The sequence below is a fragment of the Panthera pardus genome, unplaced genomic scaffold, assembly GCF_024362965.1.
Source record: "Panthera pardus isolate Hobbes unplaced genomic scaffold, ASM2436296v1 HiC_scaffold_27, whole genome shotgun sequence".
Classification (NCBI taxonomy): domain Eukaryota; kingdom Metazoa; phylum Chordata; class Mammalia; order Carnivora; family Felidae; genus Panthera; species Panthera pardus.
Window position 1 is genome coordinate 5,504,001 of NW_026526843.1, and position 21,458 is coordinate 5,525,458.

The following is a 21,458-nucleotide window of genomic DNA, read 5'->3' on the forward strand; positions in this document are numbered from 1 at the left end:
TGTGAATACCAAGAAAATATTGGGAGCCATCATAGAGGTTGCCTATCACAGTGTATCTGTGTGGGTTTCTTTCTAGAGAGACCTAAGCTTTTATATGATTCTCAAAGAAATCTCAGACCACACCTCAATGCCCCTCCCCTTCTCAAAAAGATTTAAGAACTAGTTTGGAGGGAACTTAAATGGAGGTTTTGACTAAGGAAGAGATTTTCTTCCAAGATTTCAATGCTAAATACAAAATTTAACCATTTGGTCATGTTTAAAAAAATGTAACGAGAGGGAGCCATATAAGATGAAAACTCAATGTACACTTAAGTAAAATGATCACAAGGTTTGTTTTCTCACAATTTATATAGTTTTCTCCCAGGCCTCTTAAAGTTTCTGAGCTGCTAATGTTCTGTGTTACCCCCCTGTGGTATTCATGTCTCAGGAAGGATAAATGACCCCATGATTTTCTGTGACAATAGAGTTGAGATGCAAATATAAATCTCTCTAGTCCCGCTGGTTCTATAGTGTCTGGACCCTTCTCCAGAGGAGCTTAGTTTCCCCCATAATCTCTCAGTCAGGGTTCCCTATACTCAAAGAGACACGAGAGTCTCTGGAATGGTGCGGTGAGACCCAGGTTAAGCCAAGTCCGTGTGGCCCCATCACTTAGCATTGCTGGAGTTATGGTTCCAATCTAATTAGCTCCTACTGTAGGGAATGTATTAGTTTCTCCTCACTTATGCTTTCCTGCCTTTGTCAACATCTCTCCTTGGTTTTAAAAACCAAGTATACAAACTTCTCCTAGAGTTGAGATTTCCAGAGAAGGGTCTTAGCCAAACCTCAGTGATGGGGGTAGATAAAAGGGAATGCCCAGCCTCTTTATTCTGACAGCAAGTGGAAGTGAAAGCATTACATTGGGCCAGATAAGCTGTTATTCTTGGAAAGTGGTTTCTGGAACCAGTGGTTGAATTCTTTCTCCCTATAATGAAGGACTGAGCAGACATGTGAGAAGTAGGTCTCCAGAGATGTGCATTACCAAGCTCCCAGGGTGAGAGGCAAGAGCCTGTGCTTGAGTCATTGCAGAAGAAAGAAACGATGCCATTTGAGTCAATGTGTTTTTTTCTTCTCTTTGGCCCTTGAAATGAATCTCCATCTGTTTCTCTAAGGAAAATCCATGCCTTTTAGGACTCATAGGAAATGCCTACTCTAATAGGTTCCCTGCTGACTGCTCTAGCTCTTGTCTTCCCGTCTCTGGGCAATTCAAAGATTCTGCAAGGTATTTATTGATCTGATTTTTGTCACAAGCGTTGGTGACAGGAAGGGTTAGAGATAAGAAAGTAGGGACTCTGATATGGAGAAAGTTCTAGATTCTGGCTTGGCAGATGCTGTCTTGTTTCTGATCCTATTCATGGGCTAGAACCACGTGAGCCCTAGACTGAGAGCCAGGAGGCCCTCGGCTCTAGAACCATCCCAATTCCCTCATCTACCCTGAGGCCTTACTTTCTCCATCTGTTGGCTGAGGGGGCTGGGCTAGTTGACCTCAAGGGCCTGTTTGCCCGGTCCCCGGATGATTGCCATCTCTTTCTGGATGCAGCACGCAGAATAGCACATGGCAAGAGTGAGGAAACCCACCCTCCGGGCCTTGGGCTAGCCGCAGCAGAGAGCTCTGCCGGTGCCCTTGAATGAGAGGCATAAACTCAGATACTCCCAGACCCTGGCCAGTCTTACTGGATCACAGCCCCTGGCAACCCCAAATCCTACACCCCCACCATCCAAAGCAGCCACCCTGATTAACAATAGAAAGACCGTGTGGGGGCTCAGGCAGGAAATCAACATTCCCTGAGAGCTCAAAGGAGGCCATCGAATTCATTTCCCTTTGAAAATCAGCACCTAGGAGTCCGTATGCCCTGAATCATCTAACCGATCCTTTTTTTCCACCCTCTCTCCCAAATCTCAGTTGTTATAAGAATGTTCAGTGGGTTTGGAATTATTACAAATAAAAAATGCCAGAAAGATTTTTGGATAAGAAACACTGAGCTCTGCAGCTTCCGGAGAACTCAGCGAGGAAGAATGTGGACGGCACTTGAAACCAGCCCTGGCTGGCTGCCTGCTCAGAAGCTTCCGGTTTCATCTGGACTCCCAGGAACATTATGGATGGCACCTCTGAGGAGCTCGGCAACCGAGGAAGGTGGGCGCAGCTGTTCTGACATGCCGTCTAGAGCTTAAGGCCAGGAGCAAAACGGGACCCTCCCAAGGAGAAAGGCATCACTGCTCAGCTTCCCTATGCAAGCTGTGGGCTCCTGCTGGGAGGGGGGTGTAGGATGTGGGTATGTGAGCGGGTAGACTTCCTGCCGCACTGCTGGGAAAAGGCACTCTGTAACTGAAGCTCTCGTTAGGATTAATTGGGTGGACAGGCCTGGCAGGGCCTCGGAGAACATGAGCACCTTTTTCCTTAGGTCTGTGGCCGGCTCAAAGCACAGGCTTCAGCTGTTCTGGTCAACTCTTGGGAAGCCTAAGCTCCCCTCACAGTTTGGCTATATATAACCCGATCTTTAGACACTCCTCATTCCGCTCCCCAGCTCCTGCTGGGCTGTAACCGATACTCATCTTTATAATAAGCGCGGGCAGGCTCAGAAACCTAGATGATGCCTGACGGTGGATGGGTGACTTCAGTTAAACTTGAGTATCTCCTGGGAGTGACCGTAATGGGTGGGATCCCACTGGTCCTCACCTCCTGCCCTAGCTGAAGGATGAAACAAAAGTGGCCGATATGAGAGGTGTTGGGGGACAACTGGAAATGAATCATGAGTCTCTGGATGTGAAAGGGGGGGGGGGGACCGGATTCCTGCTACACGGTCAGGCACGACGAGACCACTGACGAGGCTTTAAAAAGGCTATTTCGGAAGAAGTCAGAGACAGGCAAGACAGATTAATAACCCCTTTTCTCTCAGTGGTCATGAGGGCTGTTTGCCTTGGCCATGTGTGAGTTTCCAGCGATGCTCCCTTCAAAAGGAACGTTGATTCTTTGCTTCTAGTGAAGCCCGCGTTCGATTCTCAGCATCCATCTCAGTCTCTTTCTTCAAGTTGACCTCCCGGCTTCGAGCGTGAAATGTGTGGAAGAGGGTGATGAGGGAGGAGGTTTGGAAGTCATAAGCCTTTTATCGTGGTCTCTCTGAGAGATTCTTTTGATGCGAAGACCCCCGCCCACTTGAGGCCGAGGAGAATCCTCACTGTGGCAGGTAGAGTCTTGCGTTAGGTCCGGCGGTGCTGGGCGGTTACAAAGGCCCTTTGGATCCTCCGGCCCCTCCGTTCCTACCCTGCTTGCGCGCGCTCTCTCTCAACAATAAATTTAAGAAAACATTTTTAAAAAACCGCTGTCCTGCCCATTCCCTCATGCAAGCCTCAGGACAAGCCTGAGTAGGCAGTACGGGACTTAGGAACATAATATATAATGGTTTCCCTCAGTTTTATTGCGATATAACTGACCTACAACATTGCGTAAGTTTAAGGTGTATAACATGATGATTTGCTATGTGTGTAGTTTGGGAAATGACTATCACGACAAATTTAGTTAACGTCCATCATGCCACACGGTTACAAAAATTGTTTCTCCTTGTGATGAGAATCTACTAGAGTGCTCTTCTTTTTTAAAAGTTTGTTTGTTTACTTTGAGACAGCGTGCGTGAGAGTCGGGGGAGGAGCAGAGAGGAGGAGGGAGAGAGAGAATCCCAAGCAGGCTCCGTGTTGTCAGCGTGGAGCCTGACACAGGGCTTAATCCCACGAGCTGTGAGATCATGACCTGAGCCAAAGTCAAGAGTCAGATGCTCAACTGAGTGAGCCACCCAGGCGCCCCAGAGAATCTACTATAATGTTCTTTTTAAAAAAAAAAAAAATTTAATCTTTATTTTTGAGAGAGAGATAGTGTGTGAGCAGGGGAGGAGCAGAGAGGGAGACACAGAATCTGAAGCAGGCCCCGGGCTCTGAACTGTCAGCACAGAGCCCGACACGGGGCCCGAACTCACAGACTGTGAGATCGTGACCTGAGCCGAAGTCGGACGCTCAACCGACTGAGCCACCCAGGCGTCCCTATAATGTTCTTATTGATACCTTGGCTGACTTGATGATAGCCGATGAGAAGATACAAAAACTTCTACACTTTTCTAAGGTTTTCTCGAACTCATGTGAGGGATCCGTGCTAGGAAACCAAAGATTATTTTGTGATCAGGGCCATAGGATTAAATGGGCGTCTGAAATCCAGGAAATGAGACCATCAACACTAGAAATAGCCATTTCGATGACACAAAAAATACCAAAGCTTATCAGCAACCTAAAGAGCTAAGGAGACGAAAACCTACCCTTGGAAACGAGAGTCTGTGGCGATCAGTTTGGGACAGATTCTCGTCTGTCAGGAGCCCGAAACTGTGTTATAAATTCTCATGATAATAGAAGGACACCTCTTAACGAGCAGCTTCTGGGCTGAAGAAGTTGTAATGAGGCAAACTTTTTATAATCCAACAGATTTGGCAAAAATAAATATGTCCTTTTCTTTTTGTATGTATACATACACAGTTTACTGATATTCCCAGAATTAAAATTCTGAACAAAAGACGTACTGGGAAAGCACTGAATCTTTCTTTGATGGTTTAGGGCTCTGATCGCTCTAAATAAGGAGTTAGAGAGGACATTCACTTAGGAGTTTAGACAGTCCATAGCCGTTTGCAAACAGCCCTATTTTTACTGTTGTTCCCAGCCAACATCTTTGCCCTGTGGTGTTTTCGCAACTATAGCCATACCCAAGTTCTAGAAAAGCGTGAGACAATAAAGCTTTCTTGTTGGTAAAATGGCAGAAAACGACGTACCAGTCTAAGTTAAGCAAGCCAAGGGTTACTAAGGAACGCTCTATCGGTGGTAGGTTAGACCTGAGGATTACGGTCAAATTTCACATTTGGTCAGGTCAGCGCTCGGTGGCCTCGCTGTGTAGATGTGGGGACTTTAGGTACTGATTGTCTGAGGGAAAGTGAGTAGTTTCCACCCCATGTGCCAGCGCTGTGGCCCCTCAAATTGACGTTCATTCCACAGACTTCCGTGGCACTGTCTTGTGTGAGAGTGGAGCTCAGTGTTGGGCGAGATCCCGGGCTGAATGGTCTCACTGACTATAAGCAGAAGACACACGTTGTTATTTGGAACTCCCTGCGCTCCAGAAGCTTCTCCTGCCACAGGGATGGTGTCGGGGAGGCAATGCGGGAAGGCTGCACCTTTCTATAATTTCCAGCAGGTTGAAACGGCATCGCTATCTACGGAACGTGAAGTAAACCTCATCAGCCCCGTGAACTGTGAAACCGAAGTCATGCCTCTCTTTGTTCTGTGGCAGGAAAAAAAATCCAAAACGGTTTGCGGGGAGAGGGCAGAAGAAACCCACCTCTATTAAATCCGAGTAATCTGTGCCCTACCCGCCTCCTCGTTTTTCGTCTTGCCGCATATACCTTTGCTCCTTCGGGGTGAAGTAAAATTTGCAAATCCTCAGTTGCGGGAGCACCTCGGTGAGCGGTCCCGGTGACCCCTGCAGAAAAGAGACGTTTTCGTTTCCAGTGGGACAAACGTGTGCCCGGGCAGCGGCATCATCTGAGGCACCGAATGAAGATGACCGACCGCTGGGAGTGTTTTCGAGAGCAGGAGCACTTCCTCTCTGCTTCCTTAGTGAATTCTGTCCTTTCGGGGGTGGTTTCCTTGAGCAGTCTGGCTTGGGGGCGCGGGGAAAAGGGGGTTTACCTGATTCCACCGTGGGAGTTTCATCCGCCCCCTGGATGGTTCGGTGTAGGCCCGTGTCTAGACTGATTACAAAAGCGCCAACCAAACAAAATAAATACCTACCGTCTCACAGAAAAGGCACGAAAGCAAACAGTACGAGCGAGGAGAACAATGCCTCTGTTGTGACAGAGAGTCTTGCTGAGGATGACTGAATTCCCGCACCCCCAGGTTCCAGTTTGTAAGGGCAACATTAACCGTCTCGAAGCAGGCCCTGGCTTGAACGCGTTCATTTGGAAAGGCAATGTGTTCTGTCAGATGAGGGGTTTTTTTTCTCGACTGCCGCGAGAATCAAGATGCGGATCCGTACGACGAAGTCTGTCCGTACGCACGTTTCTGGAACGCAGGTTTCAGAAACCAGCCTTGGCTCTTAGCTGGGCAACGTGACGGTTGGTTCACTCTGCTCTTTCAAGGGGACGCAGCATATGTAAGGTGATGGAGAGGGCCCCGAGTCCGTTCTGACTTTGCACCTGCCTGGCTGTGCGACCTAAGGCGTGTCTCTTGGCCTCTCCGGGCCTCAGCTTCTACGTCTGTAAAACAAGCGAGCGGGGGTGTCACGGTGGGCTTGGGACTCCAGCAGAGCAGAGCAAACGCAACAATTTCAGTGCCTAAAGGTACCGGAGTCCGGGGATTTCCACCCCCAAAGAAAGCTATAATTACCATTTGTCCGAAAGAGCTCTCAGACATGCCGTCTCAAGCCGAAGCTCCAGTTAAGTGACCGTCACGTCAGAGTCACCTCCGACCGACGCCAGGTCGGCACGCAACGGGGTGGCCGGCACGCCACGTGATCCAAGGCACATTTGTTTGGCCAACAGGTTCGTGTCGCCTGAGGCGGGACCCTTGGCTCGCTCGTCTCTTTTCTCAACGTGCACGCACTGAACGCCGACCCTGGGCTAGGCCCCGGGGAAACGTTTCTCCCGGAGTCCCGTGCCTGCCTCTTCCCTCCTTCTTCCCGGCTCTTCTTGACTTTGGTGGTTTGTGGTCTCAGGTACAAAGGGTTGAACTACACATACTGCTCAGTTCGTGGGGTATCGTCGGGGTTGGTCTGCATAAGCCCCCCCTCCTGCTTTGTCTGACTCATTCATTATTCTTTTTATCCCCAAAGCCCACTCCCGTGTAGCGGCCGCCACTCTAACACGGCCAGTGTGTATCTCCCGGTGCGCGTGTATTTTTGGAAAACGTGTGTTGTCCTCCGCGAAAGCACCTTGGTTCATTTCAATGTTGGGAAGCTACCGACGTAGGCTGTTCGGTTCCTTGGTTTGTCTTCACTCTACGATTTTAAGAAACATCCACGCTGCTGGCTGTACGTGCTGTCCATTGCTCCTACCCACTACGTAACACTCCACGCGCCCCCCACACCCTGCCTCGCCCCTCTCCGTGGACAGGCACGCTGGTGTCCAGTAGGGCCCCACGACAAGTAGCCTCGTGTGGGGTCCGTGACGGACCCGTGTCGCGCTATTCTGCCCGAGACACCCTTCCCCCTTCATAATCTGGACAGATAATTTCTACAGTTTCTTCAAGTCTTCTTGACTTGCTCTTTTCAAAAACGGGACAATCTTATCCTTTCTTCTACACTGTCTTCAAGGGTTATATCCCGGACCCATCGACCATAACATGTACCATTCTGGTCTCTTGCGCATCCCACATACACTCCTGTTACAGCGTTTCTGCTGCACGGTCATTTGTTTTCTTTTTTTAACTTATTTTGAGGTAATCTCTACCCCCAACGTGGGGCTTGAACTTACAACCCCGAGATCAAGAGCTGTGTGCTCCACCAACTGAGCCAGCCAGGTGCCCCCAGTACCATGATTTCTTGTCTGTCTCCCTCAGTATATGTGAACGAAGCCCACACGACACAGGCTCTGGCACAAAGCATCGCTCAGGCAATTCTTACAATAATGACTACTGGCTTCATCAAACACTGATTAAGCACCAACTGCATGCGAGTCCTGCCCTCTATTTTTGACGCGAATCACTCAAAGTCAATATACTTACTTCTAAATCTATAAAAGTGAATGAAAAGTCATGAGCTTATTTCGTCGGCTCCTTGGCCAACCTAGCAGACCTCTATCCAGACGAGTGCTATCTCCTTTCAAGAGGTACAGTGTCTTCGAAATGTCTAGGACTTTTCTTTGGGAAAAAACCCTCCACAGCCCATAGCACGTTCTTTGGAATCTTCTCAGGGAGGCCTTTGTTTCCCGAAGGCAGACCCGATTTTTGGAAACAGCTAAGAGCCACTTGGCAGTAAATCCAGCGAATGAGGTGGGTGATGAAGCTGAAGAACATTAGTTTTTGGTTCCAAACAAGGTGTGACTATAAAAAACGGAGCCTAATTTTCTTACACGCTACATAAACTGGCTCGAGAGCAACTTCAAAAGAAGACTTCCAAAAACGCTGTGGCCTTGGCAAGAAAAAAATCGCTCTAGTACATGCACGCACACACACACACACACACTCTCTCTCCCCACTGCCCCACGTACGGCATATGGTGCCTGCCCCAGCATCCAGACAAGTAAAACCAAAGCCCTTGGAATTTAGTTGTAAGAAGGACACCTGGGGGTTTCAGTTGGCCCGAGGCTCATCGTTCACGCGGTGCGTACCGTGGCTTCTAGACAAGTGTCTATTTTCCAGGACTGCTCTGGTGGAGGTCCCGGGCTTCTGTGGCACGTAACTACCCACGCTCCGTTCTGCCCGGGCTCGAGCAGCACCGTGGGCTCAGCCGAGAGCAGGACAGCACAAGAGGACCACTGACCCCCTGGAGCACGGAGCAGGGCTGAAGGGGACGAAGGAGCTGTTTCGAACAACAACAAGACAAATCCAGAAGAGGCAAGAGTCAGTGATTGAAAATTCCTGGCGCGGAAAATCCAGGAAGGCAGCTTTAGGCTTAACCTAATAAAGACTGATTCCTCTTATGGAATTGTATGTTTAGGATAAGTCTCGTGTGTGTGAATATACATACACAGAGAAAGAAAGACTGGAAGGATATAAATAAAAATATTTAATAGTAAATATCCATGGGGGATGGAATTAGGGGGTAAATGCCCTTTTTAAAACTTTATATAATGCTGTATTGTTAGAATTTTTATTACCGGGGCGCCTGGGTGGCTCAGTCGGTTAAGCGTCCCACTTCGGCTCAGGTCACGATCTCGCGGTTTGTGAGTTCGAGCCCCGCGTCAGGCTCTGTGCTGACGGCTCGGAGCCTGGAGCCTGCTTCGGATCCTGTGTCTCCCTCGCTCTCTGCCCCTCCCCCGCTCACACTCTGTCTCTCTCTCTCTCTCAAAAAATAAACATTAAAAAAAATTAAAAAACAGACTTTTTATCACCTATATGTATTTCTCTTGCATAAAATAAGCTTGCTAAAATTTGGAGGTAACCAGCAACCAAATAGGCTACTTGATGACCTAGTGAGGAGCCCTGCCTTAGGCAGGAATCAAATGAAGATTGTGGGATGAGCCAGCTGGTCTTTTCCAGCCTAGGGATTCCATATACCCCTCTATGATTTAACCTTGTTCAAGTACCAGAGTGGGGGCTGGTGGATTTTCACACGTGCATTCGATGAGACAGAGGCCCAGGAACTTCCAACAAGACGGGCCAACTTCCCAGCTGCCAGGCCCATTCTGAGGACAAAATAGAAAAGACATGGATAGAAAGTGAAAAGAGACAGGCTATTGGGTGTAAGAAAACGTCAATAAAAGATGGCAGAGTGTCCATGGTTTGTAAATGGGTGTGGTTATCCATTTTAATCCCGAGCATTTAGTTGAAGCCAGCGGACCACGGACATCCCAGAAGAGCGGTCTTCTGCCGCCAACACTGAGCCTTGACGGACCCAAGCGGACAGGGCGTGTACCAAGACAGCACGCGCACTGGATGGCTTGGGTCGTGTTCTGGCCGCTGAAGCATGTCAGATATGACCGTAGGCTACAGAAGTCCTGAGGGGTGTCCAGGAACAGCACACATGTGACGTCAGTGCTGGGCAAGACAACGAACGGCCCTACAAAATGAGAGCAACAAAGAGGCTAGACATCTTGCCCTGATTCTCCACTTTACAAGAGGGAAACTGAGGCCTGGAGAGGGGAAGTGAATGAGAAGGGTGTGGAAAAGCTGACAGTCCTGGGGCACCCGGCTGGCTGTCGGTGGAGCATGTGACTCTTGACCTCGGGGTTGTGAGTTCGAGCCCCACGTTGGGTGTAGGGATTACATAAAGATAAAATCTTAAAAAAAATAAAAGCTGACAATTCCTTTCATCTCCCAGAGAGGAAGAATGGACTTTACAACAGTCCTCTCCTGCTCACAGGCATAAAACCTGGCCTCAGAACCACAAATTATTTTTACCACATTAAATAAAAGCCTTCCTGCAGAAGGGGCCGTTATTAGGCGAGAAGTCAGCTCTGGTTCCTTCTTCCGGTCTGGTGTTATAGTATCGCACTCTGAGTCCGAGGAGGAAACCTTCGCAGTATTCGGGTTTCCTGAATCCAAGAACAAAGATTCCTACAAATCCCGTTCAGACACAGAAATAATGATGGTTTGAAAAAGATAATTCCCTTTCCAGTCTTACCAGCTGCTACAAATCACTGAAACCAGATTCACAAATACAACTGATCGTGGTCCACGACCAAAGCAACCGAAGGAAACGCTGCACCCAACGTCTCCAATTTGTGTTTGTGAAAATGTCTGCAACGGATGAAAATAAATAATGGAGGCCTGGGGTCCTCAGGAGACCCTGACAGAAGTGTGTTGGTGACAGCAGGACGAGGGGGGACGAGAAGTCGTGAGAGATTACGCCTCCTGCGTCCCGCACGGTGACCTCTTGCCATGGGATGGAGATTGGAGACCCTGGCTGGGACCAGCTTCTAGATTCAAAGGGGACTCTCGGGTCCCTTCCTTGATCTTTGCTCGTGCTCCTTGGCCGTGTCTCAGCCTCTCTTATCCTTTATACTCATTCGGCTCCTCCTGTCCTTGCCCTCAGGGAGGAGTTGAGCTTCTGCTCACGAGAAAGAATCGATAACGTTTCCGTCGAGCTGAGCTGGCTAAACGGGCAAGACGCTAGGCATTGTAACAGCGGCAAGTTGGGGATCCCCGAGGTGCCCTGGCAGCAGAACGTCTAAACCTCGACACCTGGGCCATTATCGCCCGTGACGTTGCGTTTGTGGAGACCAGCTGCCAAGTTGTCATACCGGCCTACGACGGACAGGGAGCAGGTACTGAAGTTAGCACGGCCATCAGACCTTTTGCTGCGGGAGAACAGGGATCGCATCGTCGGCGTTCTACCGTCTCCAGCATCTGGTACGGTAGCTGACACGCAATGGGGACCCGAAACCTAGCTGTTGAATAAACAGGTGTTGAAGAAGCCGCCTGTGGCCAAGAGTGAACGCGGCTGCTTCCTATACACCGTGGCTTTCCTGGTGCCAACCTTTGCAACCTGAGCCAGGGCAGGTGCTGGGCCTGTCACGTGGCGGCCCCCGGACACGGGTGACAGAGAGTAAGCCTGAGACAACAGCAGAGAGGCTTGGGGAATCGTGTCTTTGCGCCGTTACGATTTCCCGGACCCGTGTCTCTGGGTTAGGGGAAGGGAGAATGTTGATCACGTGACTGTACGTGAGTCACACAGAGGGTTTCTCTTTGGGCAAAGCTTTTTCAGCAGAGGGAAATCTGTCAATGGAGATAGGAACTTTCTGGGACACCTTTGGTCTCAAAGGCAAGAAACATACTCTACGACACTCCAAGATTTCTACGTGCAGATTATGCACCGGGAGTGTTTTGCCAGGGGCGGCTCTGACTGGGGCCGGGGGCCAGGACTCCTACCCAGTCAAAAGGTGGGCAAGGAGGTGGGGCCGAAGGACCTCACTGACACCTGATGGGATTTTCCCCTGCCGAACAGAAAGCTGGGTGAGGAGGAGGAGAATCCCCACACGGTCGCCGTGTACACGGGCTTACAAAAAACACCCGAGGCACTTTTATTTGAGCATTTATTATTTTTTTTTTCCAAAGAAATCCATGCAAAGGGAAAGAGAAAGAGAGAGACGGAGAGAGAAAGACATGGTAACCATGTTCTAGCAGCCAAACATAGGAAAATAATTTGGCACAACTTGAGTGTTTTTTTTTTTTCTTTGCAAAAAGACGATCTACACTACCACTAAAATTTACCTTCCTCAAAGACGCCATTTGATTTTCGAAAACGTCACACGCGGTTAGTCTTCTACTTAATGGCCGGAGGAGGTATACAAGATAAAAAAATAGAAAAAAAGAAGAAGGTGGGTCCCCTTCTAGGGGGGGACCACAGGGTGCTGAAGGGCAGCACGTGTGCGGTGCACTAGGAAGTCAGTGCACCGGGAAGAAAAACCACGCCACACAGATCGCCAAGCTGGTTAGAACCTTCAGGGGGAAGTGGCCGCTCCCCAGGTTGTGAGAGGCCGCTATCTCATTGTCCTTCTGATTCACGTGCTGCTTGTTTCCAGGAGCATCATCCACATCCAGATCGTAAGCCAGTTCTGCCGAAAGAAAAGAAGAAGGTGAAATACAGGAGAGCATCAGCTGTGGGCCAGCCGTGACTCCAGCATCTGTCTGGAATGTTGGGATGCCCCAGCTCTCGTGGAAAGCATGGCTGCCAGGAGATGGGGAGGTGCCGGGGGGTGGTGCGGCCCCCCAGCGGAAGGGGATGGCTAGAGGGGCTCTTTGCAGAGGTCACACCAACGGGGAGAGGCTGACTTCTCCCCCCCCCCCCCCCCTTTGGCTCCACTCACACCCAAGGGGGCACACTGGCACTTTGTAACATCTCCCCGCAGGCAAGGCTGTGCTGGAAGGTCATTTTCACCACATCTCACCGGTATTAAAATGTAAGGTGCTGGGGGGTGGGGGGTGACTATGTGTGTGCCCTTGTGTGTACATGTGTCAGAGGGCTGGGAGATGTTGCAGACCCCCAGTGTGCCTTTCCTGGGCCCTGCGCCCCATAGATTTTCTCCTGGGAACCTTGCTTGAATTAGAGTCGAGACAGTGTAGTTTGCCATTAAAAGTTGTTTTATTTTTCCCAAATATTTCTTCTCCGATCTTTGCGGTCGTCTTTTTATGCCACCCCTCAAAACAAACACACACACACACACACACACACACACAGCAAAATCAATCTAATGCATAGGATTTAAACTGATACTAAGCAAAGACCAAGGAGAGGCTGAGGGGCAAGGGCTTTCCTTCTTTGACCACCCACCATTTATGAGATATGCTCACGATTCTGAAAAAGAAATTGGGATGTTGACGTCGGCCTAATTTGAACATCTCTCAGAAGGCAAATCTGAGTAGATAATGGTGTATCAGGAAATTCAAGACGGCCAACCCTGGAGCAGAGGTCAGTTTCTTTCAGATTTGCTTTTCCAGATTTAGAACTCAATTCTACTCCCATGGCTTTTCTAGACTCTGTCGCCAATGTGGCTATTCCAATAGCTTGGGAAGGTGATGCGATGTGAGTGCCCTCAGCAGCCAACTGTCCTGTGGCCAGCGGAGCTGGAAAGATCCCTTGGGGACACTGAGATGCAGAGCAAAAGGCACAGAGGAAATGATTGGGATTCTACAGAGGGAAGGAAGGAAGGGGAAGGAAGAGCTCCTCTTACAAGGGATGAAACAGTAAGTCACAGGAAGACAGTGTGGGGACTCAGCTGGTCCAGGATGCCTGCAGAGCAGCGCCAGGGCCCGGGGCTGCTCTGAAGCTGGCAATGGTTAGAGCAGGCAGCAAGGTCAAGGTGATCAAAGCCAGGGGGGATTACACAGACTGCAACACTCCTCTCCAAAAGGGCTACTGTAGTTTCTAATGCCACCGGCAATGATGAGAAAAGCGACTTACTGGCCTCATTTGCAAAAAGATAACGTGGCCAGCATTCGATGATATATCAAGGTTTCATTAATTGTATGTATTTGATTACTGCACAGATCAACTTTTTCTCTGCCTTAGTTTACTAGTTACGTTTCTTAACGCTTAACGGTTCATATCCTTTGCCTTTTTATCTGACAGGTATTAAGGTTTTTCCTATTGATTGGAATATATATTTTATTGAATCCTTTGCCGATCATATTTGATACAATGTTTCTGTTTTGTTGTTAAGTACACTTGCTTTTCATTGCCGTACCAAGAAACTTTTCACATATATGAATCTGACTACATTCTGCTTCTCTAAAGCTGAGAAAGTTTTTTGCCTTGAGAGCCAGTAAGAATTCAAATCCAACTTTCCAGGGAACCCTCTTACCCAGGGAAAAGCGACTCACCAGACTATAATCTGGATTCCCTCTCCCTGTAAAATAAATACATACAAAGAAAATAAAAAGAAGAAAAAAACAAAGAGCAGTGCTCTGTTTGGAGGTCAGACGTCTTTCTCTGAAAGCTGAACTATGCAGAGCACACAGGCAAGGCCGAGGTCAGCACGGGCTCAGGTCATGATCGGATTTCACCAAAGCTGAGAACACATATGGCTCTATCTGTTGAAAGCGCAGCCTTGAGTCTCGAGGCAACTTCTCAACTTAAATGCAGGGGAGTATTTTTAGGGTTGACCTGAATGACAGAACTCTGAGCCTTGCCTCCAGATTCCTTTTCCGGATATTCCCTTTGCCCAACGTCAAGATGAAACAACATCTATTAATGTTACCACCGGGCCCCTGTGCTATTTGTTTTGCTCTTCAAATAATCCGGGAGCACTGAACGGTTTCGTGTACTAGAGCAGTGACGGTAAGCCCGGCAGACGCCAAGTCTGGTAGTTTCTAATCTCCTGTGCCACCAAAGACCTCTTTTGTTATTTTTATCTCTTGGACCCTTTGTTTGGGAATCATAAAAAGGACTACCAGTTAGTGAGTCCTCACTGTGTGCCAGGCACTGTACTAAGATATTTACATACGTTATCTCATTTAATTTAACCTCCTCAACAGTGTTGCAAGGTAGCCATTATGATTCCCATTTTACTGATGAGGAAGCTCCAACCCAGGTTACTTTTTTGCCCATATCTGCACAGCTGGTAAGTGACAGAGGTGCTATTTGAACACAGGTCTGACTCTGAAACTTCACACGAAGCTATGCCACCTCTTGAACAATTTTGTGTATCAAATAGACTGTAGCGATTTAAGTAGCAATGTATTTGTTTCTTGAAAAAAAAAAATCCACCTTGATTAGGAAAATACGTACTGCCAAAGAGAACTTCTCAAAAGCGTGAGAAGAGTCCAGTGTTTCCACGTGAAAGTGATCGCATACTTTTTTGAGTAGCATTATTAAGCTTTGTGCAATTCTGAAAAGAGCTCTGGGTTTGAGGACCGAAAATGGAAATTATGTCACTTCTATTTCTCTGAAGAAATCAGCAATGATGGTCAGGGCTATTCGATTCCCCAAGCACAAAGCTGGCCTGAGTTTTCCATCTCCAAAGGGCCCCCGGGAATATTCGGAATACCTCTGTATGCTTCCGAAGCTGTGGCTAAAGGTTTCGTGAGGCTCCCCGTCTAACAGCAGCAACCCTACGGCTGGGCTTTTATGGCTTACATTGATGTGAGTCTCACCAAAGACACATTCTGGGCCTGGGCCACCATCATGGAGATTAGTGACAAAGGGGACAGCTTAGTATGACGATGAAGCATTATAGGAGATAGAGGAAAGACCAGTTTTGGTCAAAGATGAATGTGGACAGGGGCGCCTGGGTGGCTCAGTCGGTTGGGCGTCCGACTTCGGCTCAGGTCATGATCTCACGGTCTGTGAGTTCGAGCCCCGCGTCAGGCTCTGGGCTAATGGCTTGGAGCCTGGAGCCTGCTTCTGATTCTGTGTCTCCCTCTCTCTCTGCCCCTCCCCCATTCATGCTTTGTCTCTCTCTGTCTCAAAAATAAATAAAAAAACGTTAAAAAAAATTAAAAAAAAAAAAAAGATGAATGTGGACAACCCTGGATGGGGGGGGGGGGTTATAATCCAGTTTAATTCAACAAACTTAATGGTAGCCTACAAGGTCCCAAGCATTGAGCTAGAAGGTTGGAGAAAGACTTAGTGCCTGCCTTTAGGAATCCTGCCCTCTGGCAAGGAAAACAGACTAATACACAAACCAACCAGATACTTGGCAGAAGGTCATGAGGGCTCAGATAGAGGCACAAGCAGAATACGTTGGGGAGAGACATCTCCAAATAGAAGGATCTGGGAAGACTTCTCAGAACAACTGGGATATAATCTACACCACGAAGGATGGATGGAACTACGGCAGAGCTGAATGAGTTGGTCATTCATTTCCGGCAGGGGGTTCACCTTGAGCGAAACCACCAATATTAGGGAGTGCAGGTAGGGCATGCTCAGGGGGAGAGAGGTAAGGCAGGAAGGACAAGTAAGGGCCAAATCATGATGGATTGGGAATGCTAAGACTTCACTCTGTGGGCAATAGGGAGCCACTGAAGGTTTTTAAAAGTAAGAAAATCACAGTCTGATCTGTGTTTTTTAGGAAGATCATTGTTAACGGTTTGTAGGACAGCCCTAAGTGGGAGAGATTGTCAGACATCTTAGAAAACACAAGAAGCCTGTGGAAAAACTATCTGGAGATCAGCCAGTAGCAGATACAATTAAAAAAAAAAAAACCTACAAAAGAGTGGGGCACCTGGGTGGCTCAGTAGCACCTGACTCTTGATCTCAGCTCAGGTTATGGTCTCGCGGTTTGTGGGTTCGAGCCCCACATCAGGGCCTGCTTGGGATTCTCTCTCTTCCTTTCTCTTCCCTCCCCATTGTGCACATGCATGCACTCTTTTTCCCTCTCCAAATAAATAAACTTAAAAAAACCAAACCTACAAAAGAGCTAAATCTACACCATACCAAAACCTTCTCATTTTGCTACAAACTAGATCTATTACGACAATCATTTGAAATCATTCTCTTTTTAAATTATTTTTTTTTTAATTTTTTTTTTCAACGTTTTTTATTTATTTTTGGGACAGAGAGAGACAGAGCATGAACAGGGGAGGGGCAGAGAGAGGGAGACACAGAATCGGAAACAGGCTCCAGGCTCTGAGCCATCAGCCCAGAGCCCGACGCGGGGCTCGAACTCACGGACCGCGAGATTGTGACCTGGCTGAAGTCGGACGCTCAACCGACTGCGCCACCCAGGCGCCCCTTTAAATTATTTTTTAATGCTTATTTATTCTTGAGAGAGAGAGAGACAGAGAGAGAAGGGCAGAGAGAGAGAGGGAGACACAGCATCCGAAGCAGGCTTCAGGCTCTGAGCTGTCAGCACAGAGCCCGACATGGGGCTCGAACCCACGGACCATGAGATCATGACCTGTGCCAAAGTCGGATGCTTAACCAGCTGAGCCACCCAGGCACCCCTTAAACCATTCTCTTTTCAATCATTCATGTCTTCGTTTATCAGTGATTTTCCAGAATATATCTTTGCTCTATTAGGTACATACTAGAAAACGCACACAAATTGTTTCTACCATGCGACTGATTGTCGGTGAAACGTTTTAGGCCAGCGAGGAGATCTCACGCTAAACCCAGAAACTGGCTTCTATGTGTAATCACTTTAACTACACCTAGAGGGTAGAGCCAACAATTTGTACTAATTACACACTCAGCTCTGACTCTCATTTTGCCCTCCTTAGTGCTGCAGATTAGGTAATCTCTTCATTTATTTCTTTTCCTAAGTAAACCCTACACCCAGTGTGGGGTTTGAACTCGCAATCCCGAGATCAAGAGTCACGTGCTCTACTGACTGAGTCAGCCAGGCGCCCCTAGATAATCCCTTTACAACAGCTGTCAGTCATGAAGGGCTGAGCTTTGCATTGAAAAGTTTTTCTGAGTTGGCAAAGCACTCAGTGGGGAACCCTCCAGCCTTAGTTACTCAGAGTCGCCCAGTGGAGTCCCTAAGAAAGGCTGTCCCACCCGCAGAGTCTGGAGCCCTGGCTCAGCCACTGTCTTGACTAGTTCTCCTTTGGCAACTCATTTCCCTCTACTCTGAGCGTCTGCCATTCCTTCTGCCCCAATCAGGGCGCTGGACTGGATGAACTCTCCGTTCCCTTCTGGTTTTATTTCCCTCCGATCACCGTGCTCCCGGGGCCCAAGTGGGGGACACGGTCTTCGGCAGGCTGCCGTCCTCCCTCTACCCACACCAGCCAAGAGGCTCTGTCCCCAGCAGAACCTCCATAAGCAAGCCGCTTCTCTTCGGATGTGAGTTTTTCTGGTGATGTTCCTCGGCTACCAAATTCTGCATCCTCCTTCTGCTGGAGCCGATCTAACCTTGCATAAGAGACGCCGGCAATACACAGACGTGCGCCGGACCGCGGTTTTCTTTAAATCCTGGCGTAACGACTGGCGCTGAAGCCAGGACACGCGAAGCTTCGGGGGAGAAGTGGCCGGACCCCGGGGTGCACGGAGCAGGCGCGCACGGGCGGCGCCGGAAGATCTGTCGGCCAGTGAGACAAGCCCGCGGGCTCCTCCGAAGCCGCTGGGGTCTCGAGTGCGTAACGGGACGCAAACGCTCACCCTCGGACCGCACGGGCCCCCGAGGACAGCAGCACGCCGCTGCCGGGCCTCACCCGCGCCAGCGGGCGGGCCTCCCAGGGCAGCCTGGAAGGAGTGTTGCTATCAAAATTCCAGGGGAGAGAGCGCTGCCACTGAGCCAGGCTTGGGGGGCTCTTCCTTGCCAAGCCTGCGGCGGCAGATGGCTTCAGCCCGGCCCCGACGGAGCAGCGGAGCGACGCCGCCATCCCCGCGCTTCGCGCTTGCCGTGCACGGTTGGCTCCCGAGGCAGGACCGTGTGAAACCTTCGGCCCGTCGCCTGGCGGACCCCGGACGCTAAAAGCGGGGAAACGTCGGCACAAAGCGTGCTCCCCGTGCTACTGCTCACTCCGCCGCCCACTCACGGCCGCCCTCGGGCGCTGCCACTCGCTTGAGAATCCCGGACCCATCTTGCTTTTCCTCGCCCTTCCCGTCAACGCCACCCTCCGTCCCGCCACATCGAGCCCCACTCCTCTGTGAGCTTTCGGGTGCCGAACGACCACCTGGGTTTGAAAGCGGAAGAAAGTGACTTTGTTCATGACCCCGGGGGCCTCCGGGAGTCTAGGTTTTCTGCTTCGCAGGTTGGGCAGGGGGAAGCCGGCCCATTTGGGGGCCTCCGGGTCTTAACTGGTCTACTGGGACCCCTTTCGGAACGGGCCCGTTTCACGATACGCCTTCGCGGCGCGCAAGTGAGTTGCCCGTTTTGTGTGCGAAGTGACTGTAAGTTCTGGGAATAACCCAGCGGCCTCTCCTGGAAGAGGGCTGGGCGAGGAGATGCTCACTGCATTTCCGACACCCCGGGCCAGCTGCCAACGTCCTCAGTCACAATGATGGGATGTGGAAAAATACGGTGGCTTTCCCCATCAGTAGAGGCGTGGCCTCTCCTACGGTGGCTTCTGTCGCTCGATCCGGGGTAGCTGTGGCTTCGTTACACTGCAGCGGGCTGTGGGTACACAAAGCCATGGCATGCTTTTTTTCCTAAAGATACGGGAGGGAAAAGCACACCATCTTATACTAAACCACGCACGGCCGTATGATGGAGTAGAAGACGCACAACGCGTGGGGCGCCTGGGTGGCTCAGCGGGTCGAACATCCAACTCTTGATTTCGGCTCAGGTCGCCATCTCACAGTTTTCGAGAGGGAGCCCCACGTCGGGCTCTGTGCTGACAGCGTGGAGCCTGTGTGGGACTCCGTCTCCCTCTTTCTCTGACCCTCCCCTGCTCGCTCTCGCGGTCTCTCAAAAATAAATAAATAGATTAAAAAGAAAAAAACCAAAAAAGAAACGTACCGTTTGCAAACGCATTTAAGACTTCATACATTATTTCACGTTTACTAGGACCTTCGGGTCATGTCCGAGGTCCTCCGGAACGGGTGTCCGCTCTGTTCACCCATGTACGGGGTTGCTTCCGTTGGAAGGTCTTCAAAGCACTGTGAGGATACTTGAGTCATCCGGGCTTCGTACAGTACTCAAAGCTGGACGCTTGGATTCACATACTCCTAATTAATGACCTCAGGTAGGCTTTTCTACGGCAACTTCCTTGTTGAGAGGAACGCCACGGTAACTGCCCTTAACTGGGGCTCAGACTGCTAAGTTTATGGATACAAAACGGTTTCCAGGAGGTTCGACGGCTACCGATGCTTCGCTTCCGCCACGAGCCATTAAGAAAGGGAGAAACGAAAATATCACTTAACCCCTTTGGAAATTAAACCATTTGACTACAGAATCTGATCGTGACAGGGGCCACCACCGTGCCTCTCTAGGTACGTCATGAGTCAAGTCACATTCCCAGCAGCAGAACAACCGTGTCCTAGAAACCCTGATAGTACGAGTGGGTGGCGTGGGCGCTGGCCCTCCTAAGCCAGCCCCAGAATTACCGCCGCCTTCTGCGGATCTCATGTTGACAGATCCTTCTGACCCGAAGCTGCCGGACGGCTCCACGGGAATCATACCTCATCAAAGCCTTCACTTCCCACAGGAGAAGTTACATCATGCCATGGGACAGAGACACTGCTCTGCAAGCTCCAGGGGAAAAGATGATGAGAACGGGCTTCGAGAAGGCAAGGGAAGAGAACGTTGGAAAGAGGGGAGGGGTGGCATGGCCCACTGTTTACTGAGAGGTTAAGCAAAGTAAGGACTAAGAAGCAGCTACCCGATGTGTCAACCAGATGGTTCCAGGAGATTGCCGAGAGACGCTCAGTAGGGTGGTTGGGTGAAAAACCAGACAGTACTGAGTTGAGGAGAGAGCGGGAGGTACTACGGGTTCCCTGAACGCTGATCGGCCTTCGGAGAAGTTTGAGAGTGAATGCAACGAGGCGCCGTCACCCCGACGGGGCCTGAGGTATCCCGTCACAATACCTAACTCGTCTGTGCCGCCACGCCTCGTCAGAAGGTGCCTCCAGAGCGCCAACTCGAGACGGCTTTTGGAAATGCCGTATTCTTGTTATCCCTGCTACACGGGCAGCGTGTAGCAGACACTCAGATACCTGCACACCCATGTCTACGGCAGATTATTCGCGATGGCCAAAGGGTGGAAGCAACCCACGTGTCCATCGGTGGATGAACGAACAAAAGGTGGCACATTCACACGACGGATATCGTTTAGCCATCGAAAGGAACGAGGTGCCGATATGTGCCGCAGCATGGGTAAAACTTGAAGACATGCTGAGTGAAAAGCCAGTCACACAATACTACACACTCTATGACTCCATGACATGAAATAGAAATAGGCAGAATAAGCAAATTTTGGAAAGAGTGGTAATGGTTGCACACCATTTTGAATGTAATTAATGTCACTGAATTGCACACTTAATACTTTACACGTTACACATATTTTACCACGATTAAAAGAAAAAAACTACAGAGACCAAAAGACAGTGGCGTTTGGGGCACATGCCAGTTCCTGAAGGGACTTGCATTGCAACTCTAGTGTTTTACTTCGGAGAGGGGTGAGTGTGTGAATGTACCCTATAACAACAGCATCCACCCCCCAATGATACCCCTTCAGTGCTTTGAAAGTCAAGTTGTCCAGGGGCGCCTGGGTGGGTCAGTCAGTTAATCGGCCAACTTCGGTTCAGGTCATGATCTCACGGTTCGTAAGTTCGAGCCCTGCGTCGGGCCCTGTGCTGACAGCTCGGAGCCCGGAGCCCGCTTCGGATTCAGTGTCTCCCTCTCTCTCTGCCCCAC

The 21,458-nt window shown here is 49.7% G+C and overlaps 1 protein-coding gene across 1 annotated transcript in view; it reads right to left on the reverse strand.

The window, feature by feature from the left end:
* Positions 1–11,736: 11,736 nt before the first annotated feature.
* Positions 11,737–21,458, reverse strand: part of GPC3 (glypican 3) — a 420,774-nt gene continuing 411,052 nt past the window's right edge. The window contains exon 8 of the mRNA XM_019426957.2: positions 11,737–12,275. Within this exon, the coding sequence (XP_019282502.2) occupies positions 12,106–12,275 (170 nt within the window). The 3' untranslated portion in view covers positions 11,737–12,105. The remainder of the gene's footprint in view (positions 12,276–21,458) is intronic.